Here is a 13,981-nt window from a genome sequence, read left to right as displayed (position 1 = left end):
AATAAAAAGAAGAGGAGAGGAGAAAGAAAGAGAAAACTAAGAGAAGAGAATCACCGACGCCACCTACGAACCATTCAGACCGGACCTATTTCAACCATTTGCTGGAGATCGCTATTTCTCAAAGATTAGATTTTTCTTTTTGTAATTTACTTACCATTGAGGTCTAACATATGTGGGAATTTGAATGTTTGAGTTTAATACATAAAAATTTGAATATTTAAGATTTGAATATGTTAAATTATGAGTTTAATACAAATTTTTATAGTTAAAATAGAAGGAAAAGTCGAATTTGAGGTTAAATTGGTTAAGAAAAGTAAAAAAAAAAAAAAGGACGGAGCTAGTCGAAAATGAAGTTTTCAGACGATTCAGGCTACAACGACGTCACCAAGACGACCTAGACGGCCAAGACGTATGGATCCAAACAGGGCCAACAGTCTAGATCCAGACGAATGGGTCGTCTCGATTGGCCCGTGCCAGCCTTTTTTTTTAAAATATTGAATTTAATTGTTTATAAATATTTCATGAATTATGTAAATTGTTTATTTAATAAAATAATTAATTTTTTTATTTCATTTTATTTAAAATATAAATAATTTAAATAATGAAATAAATATAATAAACAATTGAATATTCAATAAACAATTAAAATAAATGAGAAATTAATATAAATAATTAAATGAAGTAAATAAATATGAAATAAACAATTAAAATAAGTAATTAAATAGAGTGATTAAATATTACACAAACAATATACATAACCAATTAAAATAATTAATGAAATATTTAAATAAAAATTAAATTAAATATTAAATAATTAATTTAATAAATCAATATTTAATTTAATTTTTTATTTAAATTTTTAAGTAATTACATTAATTGTTTATGTATATTATTTGTTTAATATATAATTATTTATTTTATACTTTATTTGTTTATTTAAATATTTCATGAATTATGTTAATTATTTATGTACATTGTTTATTTAAGTAAAGAATAAATAACTAATTGAAATAAATTCAATCAAGAAGTAAATTAAATATTAATTAAGCAATAAAAATAATTACTTAACATAAATAACAAATAAATATAAACAATAAAAAATAGTTGAAATAAGTAATTAAATATTAAATAAACTATTGAAATAAATAATTAGCATCTAAATATTAAATAAATAATTTAAATGAACAATAAATATAAATAATAAAAAATAAGTAATTTAAATAAGTAATTAAACAATTTCAATAAACAACTGAAATAAATAATTAACATTTAAGTATTAAATAAATAATTTAAATGAACCATAAATATAAATAATAAAAATAAGTAAATAAATATTAAATAAACAATTGAAATAAATAATTAAGATTTAAAATAAACAATTAAACATTCAATTAACAATTAAAATAAATATTAAATAAACAACTAAACAATTAAAATAAATAATTTAAATAAACATTTAAATATTGAATAAATAATTTAAATGAACAATTTAAATAAATAATTAACAACTAAATATTAGATAAACAATTTAATTAAGTAAAATAACAATGGCACAGTTAGGAGATATATTCAGAGAAAGTGACGATATCTTTGACAAGTTGAAGTTAGAGATGGTGTTTATACTGTAGAGAGTAGACTGAGGTGTCATCACAAGAAGATGTTGATCGACGTATTTTATTTGGAAATTGTTGATGATATTGACACATTCAACAACTATCCATGGGGACATAGCTCACAGTTATCAGCTCTTCTCAACGATCTTGAGATATGTATATTCATTTGTGATTTTATGTTGTGCCTCATTTCAAAATCTCAATGCATGATCATTAATTCGGTGAAATGTTAATATGTCAGCTTGAAGGATATCAATCCCGAACGAACCTCTATAGGCCTTGGTTGCCTGGAACAAAGAAGCTCCCTAGGGGGGTACGACATTTGCTGTTGATAATGCTTTTCTTTTCTAGCTACTTGTAAGAGGATTCACATCTTCCGTGATAACCCGATTGAGAGAATGGCAAATTGCTCAATTGGGCTGTTGGGCGCTGGAGAAGTGTTTGAGGAAGAAGGTATCTGGTCTTCTTTCTTTTCTCTCGTAGCTATGTCCTCAACTACGACGTCTACTGGAGTGAGGTTGCAGTTCACACTTGGGCAAAGACGACTGACTTTGGAAGCAGAACACGAACTGAGCTGATGGGGACGTAGTTTTTTATCCAAATCCAAAGTTCTGAAGTCTCTGCTAGGGCTAAGGCTTTAGTTCAAAATCCCAAATCCTAGCTTCCTTCCTCTTTTTTTTTTTTTACTATTAAACTATCCACCACTTGCAATTGAATCAGAAGGAGTTGTAGCACTTGTGGCATCTCTGAAGAAAATGGATGCAATGCCCCTCCATTGGTGAAGTGCTTACTGAGTTGACACCGTTAATCGAGGAGGAGGGTCAGAGTCATATTCAAGGAGATACAGTCGACAGACAATAGGGGTCCCAGACAGGGACAAAGAAGGTGGCAGAGATAGTGACAAGGGAGGGTAGTCGTAAAGGGGTGAAAATGTACACAGATGTTTCATTAGAATCGTTATAGATGTCAGTGGGGATGGGAGAGGTGTCGGTGGAGGGGACAAAATAATTGTAATAATTGTATTTATGAAATAATTGTATATATATTTTTTTATTTATGAAATAAATGTATATATTGTAAAATTTATTTAAATAAGGTAATGAAATATTATATACATAATATACACAACCAATTAAGATAATTTATAAATGAAATATCTAAATAAGAAATTAAAATAAATATTAAATTTTTTTTAATTAAGTGATTAAATAAATAACTAAACAAAGTAATTAAATATTAAATAAATAATATACATAACTATGCCAGAAAGGACCCCCAACTTGACAAATAATGTCGCAAGTTTGGATGATGTGACAATTATGCTGGAGAAGGCAATGGAAGTGATATCCTATAAGAAATATGTTATTGACGTGCCAGAGCAAATTGTTAGTAAGAGGATTAGATTGCTGTCACAACACATTATTTCTCAATACAGGATCGTAAAGAAGAGAACATTCGTCGACGGTACGTTGCCCAACCTCTTTCGTGAATTCAACCCGGGACGATTGTGGAATCTTCGCATTGAAGTTAGGGCGGTAAATGGATCAGATATATGGATCGGATCTCTCAAATCCGATTCCATCCGTTAAGAATAATTATCATATCCGATCCGATCAAATAATTCGACGGATATTTGAATATTAAATTCATATCCGATTAATTATGTTATCGGATATCCAATTCGATAATTCGATCTAAAATTGAAAAAATTTGAAAAATAAAGATTTTATTTATTTTTTCATTGAAAATTATAGGCTCAACAAGATTTTAATTATTTATTTATTTTAAAAAATATTTGAACTATCTTGATGGACTCACTTATTATACTAGAAGGCCGAAATCAATTATTATTATTTTTATCTAAGTGATGCTCCTCCTTTCTAAAAGAGACTCCTTTTGGAATGTTTTAGTGATATCGAATCAGATCGACCTATATCCATATTTGATTCATTTAGTTAATGGATTATCGGATTCGAATCTCGATTGGGTTATCGGATTAAGACCATAAATTCATCTCCCATTAATTTCGTCGGATTCAAATTAGATTCGGATCAAATTGAAGTACATTGAATTTTTAACATCAGACATGATGTATAGTTGATAAACTAAACCCACATTAAAATGTAAGCATTTTGTTTAAATATAAGCTTTCTTTTATGAACATTGTGATCTATTGTTGTAATAATTTAAAATGTAAGCATTTTTTAAAAACGTTTATAGTACTTTAATTTTTATGTAATTGTATAATAAATAACTAATTACTCTTAATTACATATATAACACACTATAAATGAAGAAAATTGAGGAAATCAGTAACATATTATAAATAAAGAGTACATATGATTTAAGTAGATATATTCGTCGAATCAATTTTCATGTAATCAATAACATACTATAAATAGAGAAAATTGAGGAAATTAATAACATACTATAAATAGAGAGTACATACGATTTAAATAGATATTACATATCCGTTGGGCAGAGAGTAACATATTATAATCGGGAACTTTCTACTCGACTTCATTTAGTAGAAGAAATATAGTTTCTACATTCTTGAATAATGTTCGATGTATTGAAAATGTGACCATGCCTAATGTTTGACTTTCATCTATGTTAGATATTATCAGTATCGTGTGATTTATGTTCTAATTAAATATTAAATAAATAATATACATAATCAATTAAGATAATTAATTAATGAGATATCTAAAGAATAAATTAAATTAAATATTAATTTTCTATTCGAATAAGTGATTAAATAAATAATTAGATAAAGTAATGAAATATTAAATAAACAATATACATAGCCAATTAAGATTATTAATTAATGAAAATGTACTTAAAGGAGAAATTAAATTAAATATTAATTTTTTATTTAAATAAGTTTTAAAATAAATAATTGAATAAAGTAATTAAATATACATAACTAGTTAAGGTAATTAATAAAGAAATATTTAATCGAGAAATCAAATTAAATATTGGATAATTCTACATGTACTAAATTCATAAGGATGTTGGTAATGTACATGTAGAATTTCACGAGTGAAGGATCGAAAAAATTGTTTTTCAACTCTTCAATAATATTATGCCGCTTGTACATTATGGTATAATGTTTTTATTAAATAAGCAATTAAAATAAAGTAATTAAATATTAATGACTAATAATATACATAATCAATTAAGATATTTAATTACCGATATATTTAAACAATTAATTAATATTTAATATTTAATTTTTTATTCAAATAAGTGATTAAAATAATAATTAAATAAGGTAATGAAATATTAAATACATAATATACACAACCAATTAAGATAATTTATAAATGAAATATCTAAATAAGAAATTAAATTAGATATTATTTTTATTTAATTAAGTGATTGAATAAATAAATAAATAAAGTAGTTAAATATTAAATAAAGAATATACATAATTAATTAAGATAATTAATTAATGAAATATTTAAATAAAAAATTATAATAAATATTAATTCTTCTAATTAAATAAGTGATTAAATAAATAATTAAATAAAGTAATTAAATTGTAAATGCATAATATACATAAACAATTAAGATAATTAATTAATGAAATATATAAATAAGAAATTAAGTTAAAAATTAATTTTTTTATTTAATTAAGTGATTAAATAAATAATTAAACAAAGTAATTAAACAATAAATAAATAATATACATAACTAATTAAGACAATTAATTAAAGAAATATTTAAATAAGAAATTAAAATAAATATTAAATTTTTTATTTTAATAAGTGATTATTGAAATAAAGTAATTAAATATTAAATAAACAATACACATAACCAATTAAGGTAATTAATAGAGAAATATTTAAACGAGAAACCAAATTAGATATTAATTTTCTTTTATTTGAGTAGGTTTTTAAAAATAAATAATTAAATAAGGGCCAATTAAGATAATTAATTAATGAAATACTTAAAAGAGAAACCAAATTAAATATTAATTTTTTATTTGAATAAGTGTTTAAAATAAATAATTAAATATACATAATCAGTTAAGATAATTAATTAATGAAATATTTAAATGAGAAATCAAATTAAGTATTAATTTTTTATTTAATCAAGTGATTAAATAAATAATTAAATAAAGTAATTAAATATTAAATAAATAATATACATAACCGATTAAGATAATTAATTAATGAAATATTTAAACAAGAAAGTAAATTAAATATTATTACTTTTATTTGAGTAATTGTTTAAAATAAATAATTAAATATAAAGTGAAAAATGTTTGATTTTTTAATTTGTAACTTAAGGGTATTTTTATCTTTTTAAACAAAACTCTATCTTTATAATTGTCCTGAATTTTGATCGGAAGTTGGGATCGGAAATTCTAATCACATTATCCGAGCGGTTGTGCCTAATGTCCTTCTGAGGGTCCCAATCAACTCGATCCATGCTTTCTTTTGAGTCAACTCGACAACACATTCCTCGGCTTAGTGTTGCGACCATTTCCTCGACCATGGTTGTGGCCATTTCCACGACCACTGTTATAGCTGCGACCCCGATTCGTGCCACGTTTAAATGGCTACTTGACTTGCCAAACTTAAAAGTACCCCGACGATGGTGGCCTGAGGAAATTTTGAAGTTGGATCGACTAATTTTAGCATCGACTGGAGGCATTAGGTGGTTGAGTTGGATTCTTTAGATGTTGGCAAATTATTGACAACGGACAATTGGGTTGATTACGGATTGTAGAATTGGGGCTTCGCTACATATTTTATTTTATTTATTATTATTATTTTTTGTTTTCAAAATTTCATTGGGTAAAATAGTGGTAAGATTTGAATAGGCAGCGGGCGACTACAAAGATTTTGGAGAACAATAAGTTGTGGTTAGGGGCAAGTTGCAAATTTGTCTTTTAATCTTTTTTCCATTTTATCTTTTTCTTTTTCTATATACTTTAGCCCTCGTTTGGTACCAATTCTTTTCAAAATACATTTTTCACTATTTTCTTTTCAATCACACATTTTTCAAAAAAAATAATATTACACGTAAATTTAAAAAATTTCCTTATTTTTTAACCACACATTCTCTATCAATTTACTTCTTCAAAATGCATTATTAGTATACAATGGGGTTCAAATGGGCACATAATATTTTATTGTTTTGATTCAAAAAGGATAAACTAGACATTTTAAGTAAAATTTGACTATTTAACAAGTCAAATTAATGATTTTCTTATCAGAGGGATCATGCCTGCATGTATTTTAGAAGGTTGGGGACTCAATGTACTAGAAATCAAAGGATTGGGATCTCATTGTTACAATTTTCAAATATTAGGGATCCTATGTGCTGATTACCTATTATATAATATATTAAGCCATTGTTTCAACCACATTATTTTCAATAGAATGCATTTTTGAATAGTTTATTGATGGGAAATATGATTTTAGAAAATAAAGAAAAGTTTTGGATCTTCGTTTAACATTATTTTATTGAAAATGTAAGTTTGAAATGATATCAAATTAACATTTAATAATGTTTTTTTTTTTTTTTTAAGAATGTAGGTCAAACAGGGTCTAAGTCTGTTTGTTAGGAATTAAATTTTAATTTTAATTTAAATTAAAGTCAACAATATACTTTAACAACATATTGCATGAAATCCAATACTTTCAAACTACACATTTAATCAACTTTTATTAAAATTTATTAAAAAACTGATTTTAATCCTCAACAAGAGCTAAAAGTTTGAGAAAATTACAGTTGAGGTACCCAACCTATTGGAAATGTACCGAATAGGTTTTCAACCTATTATTCAGGAAATTGTAATCTCCAACCTTTTATTTTTGTAGCATTCGACTCTCCAATGGACATTTGTATTGAAAAATAGTTTTCCATTAGTTTTAGTTTAATTAGGAAAAAAAAGGTTAAAGGAATCAGAGATATAAAATTTAAAGAAAATACAAAATCCAATAAGCTATCGTTTTTCTTTTATTTTTATTTCATAATTCATTATTTAATTAAACAAAAGGGTATTTTTTTTAAGGAGTTTTTAATAAGGATGGCAAAAAAGTCCGTTTAACTCGATTCCCACAAGATCTGTCTCAAATGAGACGAAGATTACCAACCTGGTCAAGTAAACGAGGCGGATACAAGATGTGGATGTTGATGTTGATCATTGCCTGAAACGGGTACGGGATGGGTATAGGAAACATGTTCCTCATTCCGCTACCCGTCCCGTTTAAAGTTATTTCAAACTTAAGCTTTTTATCAAGTAAAAAGAAAAGATTTGTTATCATTTTTAAAGAGAACATGAGTTGTTCGTAACCAATTGAAAATAAAGCAATAATATTCATTAGCTGAAAAATAAAATAAAATAATAATAATAATAAATGGGAAAAAGTAACTGCCTTGCTCCACCCCAAACTCGTCACGTCCTGCTTTAATTGGATATGGGACAGAACAAGATAACAAAAATATTCAACAGGATAGAGGACGGGAGTGACCGACCCTACTGCTATCTCTAATTTTTTATTAATACTATGGGGTAATAAGAACCCAATGTTAGAAAAGTGTAAACTGTGGGGTTGAGACCTACTTCCACATTTTTACAACCAGGGGACCACAGCTATAACTTTTTTAATAAATTCATACATTTAATTATTTATCAATCGTAAACAGGATAAAAATAAATAAATGAAGCAATCCTTACAAACGAAATAAATATGAATTCTGAATTCAATATTAAATTGATATTTGAGTTTAATTTGCTTTAATCAATTAATTTTGATTAATTGATTAAAGAAATAATTAAAACCAAACGTGCAAATGACACTTTCCCATTACTAACAGAATTCTGTTAGACTATAACCATCCTTTTGGATAATTATCTGTCATTAGATTAAATTATGTGAATTAATCATTATTTAAAAATTCCTAAAATATCTTTTCTGTTACGTCTTATCCTCTTAAGATTCTCTGATCCATTTCTATAAATTCAAACACTAGTTAGCTCATTTTTTCTGTATAATTATTAACTTGTTTTCTTCTTTGAATTCTGTTATACTTCATATTTTTCGTAGAAATGGAGCTTGATCTATCCCCGAAGTTGGCGAAGAAAGTATATGGAGGAGAGGGTGGATCATATTACGCATGGTGCCCAAATGAACTGCCGATGCTACGTGAAGGCAATATCGGCGCTGCAAAGCTTGCTCTCGAGAAAAATGGCTTGGCCATGCCTCGTTACTCTGATTCCGCCAAGGTTGCTTATGTCCTTCAAGGTCTTATTAATTCTCTTTTCGCTCGTTTTTGATTAACTTGATTGATTTAGGATTTAGAATTTTCGTGAAATTTGGTTTGTTTGTAAATCTTCCTTTTCGTTTCAACCTCTCTAGTAATTCGCGTCTTGAAATACTTGTGCAAAATTATCATCTATTCTTATACACATGTGATCATCATTTATCATTAGTTAATTGAAATTTCTGTTAAAATTCTGTTTCGGGTTCAGCTATTTGCTTTTAATCTTGTATTGGTTCTGTTTATTGAAATATACTTGTGGTTGAATACAATTTATTTGGGGATCATTTATTTTTGATTGATGGTAGCAACTCTGTTTTAATCAACTCTGTTTTGATTGATGGTAGCAACAGTTTTCACAGGTTTATTGTTCTGTGATATTCCATATTCGATTCTTACCCTTGCAAAAAGTTTTTGATGCTTTAATAAACTTTGGATAATGGGTCATATCATGTGATTACGTTAGAACAATGTGTTATTTGCACAAATCTGCGACGGTCCCATATTTTTCTATTCTTATTCTTGCAAGAAAATTTTCTGTTTTGAGTCAATTCAGATAATATTCCCTATCTGATCACTGTCTTTTGCTTTAATTTCAGGTAACGGAGTAGTTGGAATTGTGCTTCCAGAAAAAGAAGAGAAGGTGCTTGCAATCAAGAAGGGTGATGCCATTGCACTTCCGTTTGGTGTTGTCACCTGGTGGTACAACAAACAGGACACTGAACTTGTGGTCCTCTTCCTTGGAGATACCAAAACAGCCCACAAAGCCGGTTCATTTACCGACTTCTTCTTGACGGGATCTAATGGCATCTTCACTGGTTTCTCAACCGAATTTGTCAGCAGGGCATGGGACTTGGAAGAGAGCGTCGTGAAAACTCTTGTTGGACAGCAGTCTGGTAAGGGAATCGTCAAACTCGATGCTGGTTTTCAAATGCCTGAGCCTAAGGCAGAGCACCGCAAAGGCATGGCCTTAAATTGCGAGGAAGCTCCATTGGATGTGGACATCAAAAAAGGTGGAAAGGTGGTTGTTCTGAACACGAAGAATTTACCATTGGTCGGTGAGGTTGGACTTGGGGCTGATCTTGTGAGATTGAATGGAAGTGCAATGTGTTCTCCTGGTTTCTCTTGTGACTCTGCTTTGCAAGTCACATATATTGTCAGGGGAAGCGGCCGTGCTCAGATTGTTGGCGTTGATGGCAAACGTGTCCTGGAGACGACAGTTAAGGCTGGTAATCTTTTCATTGTTCCAAGGTTCTTTGTGGTTTCAAAGATTGCTGATCCAGATGGTTTGGAGTGGTTCTCTATCATCACAACTCCTAAGTGAGTCTTTCTTTTCTTCTGTCTATGTTATTTTTAGTTACTGGGAAATGATTTCTAACTAAAATTATTTGGTGAATGGCAGTCCAATTTTCACACATTTAGCTGGAAGGACTTCAGTTTGGAAGGCCTTGTCTCCCCAGGTGCTCCAGGCATCATTCAAAGTTGCTCCTGAAGTAGAGCAGAAATTCAGCTCAAAGAGAAAGGCTGAAGAAATTTTCTTCCCACCACCAAACTGATCAATTGATTTCTTTAGTTCTATTGAGTAGTTATAATAGGAATAAGCATCAACTTTTAGAAGTTTCCTTTTATGATCTCATGTAAATCTAGATGGATGCTGGTCGATGTTTTACGATTTCCTTTAATTTTTTTGTATATGTCATCGTACTTTTTGTTTGATATCGGTTTTTCTGCTATCTTTAATTGTTTTTGTTTGGCATTTATCGTCTTATTTTGATTCAATAAAAGTCATGACACTTTTGAGCTAGGTAGTAGTACACACATGCTACGTGTAGATGGTGCACAATAAATTTAATATCATGATCGTGATACTTTATTTGTGCTATATTCCTCACGCAAAAAAAAAAAAAAAAAAATAATAATAATAATAATAATTAAATAGGTTTCTTAAAAATCTTTTTGATGATGTTTTGTCTTCAACCAGATGATTTTTTCCTTTTTACTGAATTTTATATCTTAAATATTCAAATTTTCTTGAAAGAGTTTTTACTCCTTGTTTGGTGTGGATTAAATTAAAATTTTAATTTAAGCGAAAGTAACGATTAATTTTACCTCATTCATCTGCCTATAATTTTTCATTAACACATTTTATCAATTTTTATCAAAATTTATTTAAAAATCTGATTTTAGTCCCATCCAATCAGGGGCTTAATGTCCTTCCTCTTTTATGGATATAAGTTATAACAAAAGATTTGGAAATATTCGAAATTTTTAATAATAATTTATAGCCTCATTGAGTCAAGGAAAAAAAAGGTTAAAACTTTCTGATATTATATTGAAATAAAGACTCTCCCATGATAAAATGGGACCTAATAGTAAAACTTATGTATAGTCATTTAAGTATTATTGGAAAATTGTCGAAAAAATAAAATTGATTAGATATCTTAAAGGAGGGACATGAGCTCCATTTAAGATGATTTATTATTTAAAAATACTGCTACAAACCAGTACTATTAGTGTTAGATAAGTATGATAAAAATAAAAAATAAAAAAAATGAATTTTTTTAAAGGAAAAAGTGAAAGCTTTTATTCAAAAATTAGATAAAAATGGGATGGAGAAAATGGATAAAGATAAAATTGATTTGGGGTCAGCTTTGCATTTGTTAACGCACATGCCTTTTTTCGTGGCTTTTGAGAAAGGCCTCGGATTATGAAGGCCAATTTTTCATGAATTTTGAAAAAGGTGAGATTGTGTGTCAGATTAAAAGACTATTTTTGGGTCTTTTAGGATAACCTTTTTTTTTTAGATTACTAATTTTTATTATGAGTAGGTGAAATAAGTTGACTTTAGATTAGAATGGATTAGTGACTTTCGTATGGGACAAAATTTTTTAGGAATAGAATAGAGGGGAGAAATTTTAATTCACGAGATAATTGAAGGAAAAAAATTATACTTTATTAAGCACCGATTTGTTTCCCATTTTTTAGTAAGAATGTATTTTGAAATAGTTAATTAATGAAAAATGTGTGAGTAAAAAATAAGAGAAAGTTTTATTTTTGCGTGTAATATTATTTTATTGAAAAATGTGTAGTTGAAAAGAAGAGAGAAAAAATGTATTTTGAGAAAAATGGATGTCAAACAAGGGATAAAACTAATAGCTTGGTTGAACTTGAAAATTTCAAGTGGATGAATAAGAATCTTGAGAAAGTTTTTCATTTGTCAAGAATATTTTTTTTATTGGGGCGATAGCTCTGAAAAGACAAATTGCCGAGTTTACAATATGGAGGTTTTTCTTGGCTGAAGATTGGAGGCTTTTTCTTTCATTTGCCTGATTTGAATACGATAACAACTATTTATAGCCATATGTTTGAACCTCATTATAATCTAAAATACATTTTGGAATAGTATATTGATGAAAAATGTGCGGTTAAAAAATAAGAAAAAGATTTGAGTTTGCGTGTAATATTATATTATTGAAAAATGTGTGGTTGAAAAGAAGCGAGAAAAAATGTATTTTGAGAAAAATTGATATCAAACAAGGGCTAAAACTAAGAGTTTACAATATGGAGGTTTTTTTTGGCTGAAGATTGGAGGCTTTTTCTTTCATTTGCCCGATTTGAATACGATAACAACTATTTATAGCCATATGTTTGAACCTCATTATAATCTAAAATACATTTTGGACTAGTATATTGATGTAAAATGTGTGGTTAAAAATTAAGAAAAGATTTGAGTTTGCGTGTAATATTATATTATTAAAGAATGTATGGTGAAAAGAAGGGAAAGAAAAATGTAATTTATAAATAATGGGAATTAAACTAGGGCTAGTGTTGATGAAATCAATTTTAGATAGTTTTGATTTTTAATTATTTTGACTTGCTCCCCTAGGAAAACTAAAACATTCTATACTCTAAGATCCTACTTGAGCATTATTTTTTTCAAACCTCATTTTCAATTACATATTCTCTCATAAAATGATTTTACACTTAAATCAACAAAAATTTCCATTTTTTGTAACCACACAAAATGTTAAAAATAACTATTTCAAAATATATTTTCCTTGAACAATGGGGGCTCAAACAGGGGGTAAATATGCAACAACATTAATACTGCACCTTGATGCATATATCGATAACCCCAATATGTGTTGTTGTAGCTCGAACTTTGAACGTGAGTGATTTTTAACATATGTTTATTGATTGATCTTTAGTCTTGCAATATTTGCCTTCTATCTCTCTATTTGCTTGAACTTCTTTCATGAAGTGATGTTTGATGTTAATGTACTTAGTTCTGCCGTGAAATACGGGATTTTGGCATTGTTATTGTAGACTTGCTGTCACAATAAATCTTTATAGTTTCATCTTGTGATTCTCCAATGCCTTCAATGCGCTTTAGTCATATAGGTCTGTCGTCATTGCTGTTGCAAAAAACTCTACTTCAACTGATGACTTTGCAACTATTGCTTGTTTCTAACAATTATATTAGTAAACTTCCAATAAGACATTGAAACTATGAGTGGTCTGCTTTTGAAGTACCATCTTTTTTCTGAGTGGTTTGTTATTGTTTAGGAGTATTGATACAAGCTTTCAACCTCCATCTTGAACTTTTTTATGAGACTAGTTTACTTCTTTTGAGTAATAGAGATCCCAAATTTAGATTGAGTTATCTTGAATCAATCTCAAACTAGTTATTTCGAACAGTTTTATCATGTCTTCCTTGAATTTCTTGATCACCTTTTATTATTTCCCATGAAGATGAGATCACCAACATCTAGAATAATAATGAGTGAATTGTTTGTACCTTATGCTTTTATGTATACAGTTGGTTTGCTTTGGCTTTTCCTAAATCTTTGTACAGTGAAGTAATTGTCTATTCTACTATACCATGCTCATGGAACTTGCTTTAATCCATATAATGCCTTCTTTAGTCTGAGAACTTTGTCTGATTTAGCGTCTATTGGGTAAATCTTCCACTTATTCTATGCAACTAATGCAACCAGCTCTCTTATAGTATCAAGATTCACAAACTGACGTAAATATCTCATTATAGTCGATGTCGAACTATTGTGTCTATCTTTTGGTGAATAAGTTTG

At 28.1% G+C, this 13,981-nt stretch overlaps 1 protein-coding gene across 1 annotated transcript; it reads left to right on the top strand.

Annotated features, from left to right (window-relative positions):
* The first annotated feature begins 8,600 nt into the window (after nt 1-8,600).
* Nucleotides 8,601-10,618, top strand: LOC111407722 (glutelin type-D 1-like). Its single transcript, XM_023037362.1, has 3 exons — nt 8,601-8,875; nt 9,491-10,211; nt 10,294-10,618. The coding sequence occupies exons 1-3, from the start codon at nt 8,680-8,682 to the stop codon at nt 10,445-10,447; spliced, it is 1,071 nt and encodes a 356-aa protein (XP_022893130.1). The 5' UTR covers nt 8,601-8,679; the 3' UTR covers nt 10,448-10,618.
* Nucleotides 10,619-13,981: the final 3,363 nt, after the last annotated feature.

Source organism: Olea europaea, chromosome 13 (assembly GCF_002742605.1).
Source record: "Olea europaea var. sylvestris chromosome 13, O_europaea_v1, whole genome shotgun sequence".
Classification (NCBI taxonomy): Eukaryota; Viridiplantae; Streptophyta; class Magnoliopsida; order Lamiales; family Oleaceae; genus Olea; species Olea europaea.
Note: the sequence above shows the minus strand (reverse complement) of the source record. Positions and strands in the feature narration are given on the sequence as shown.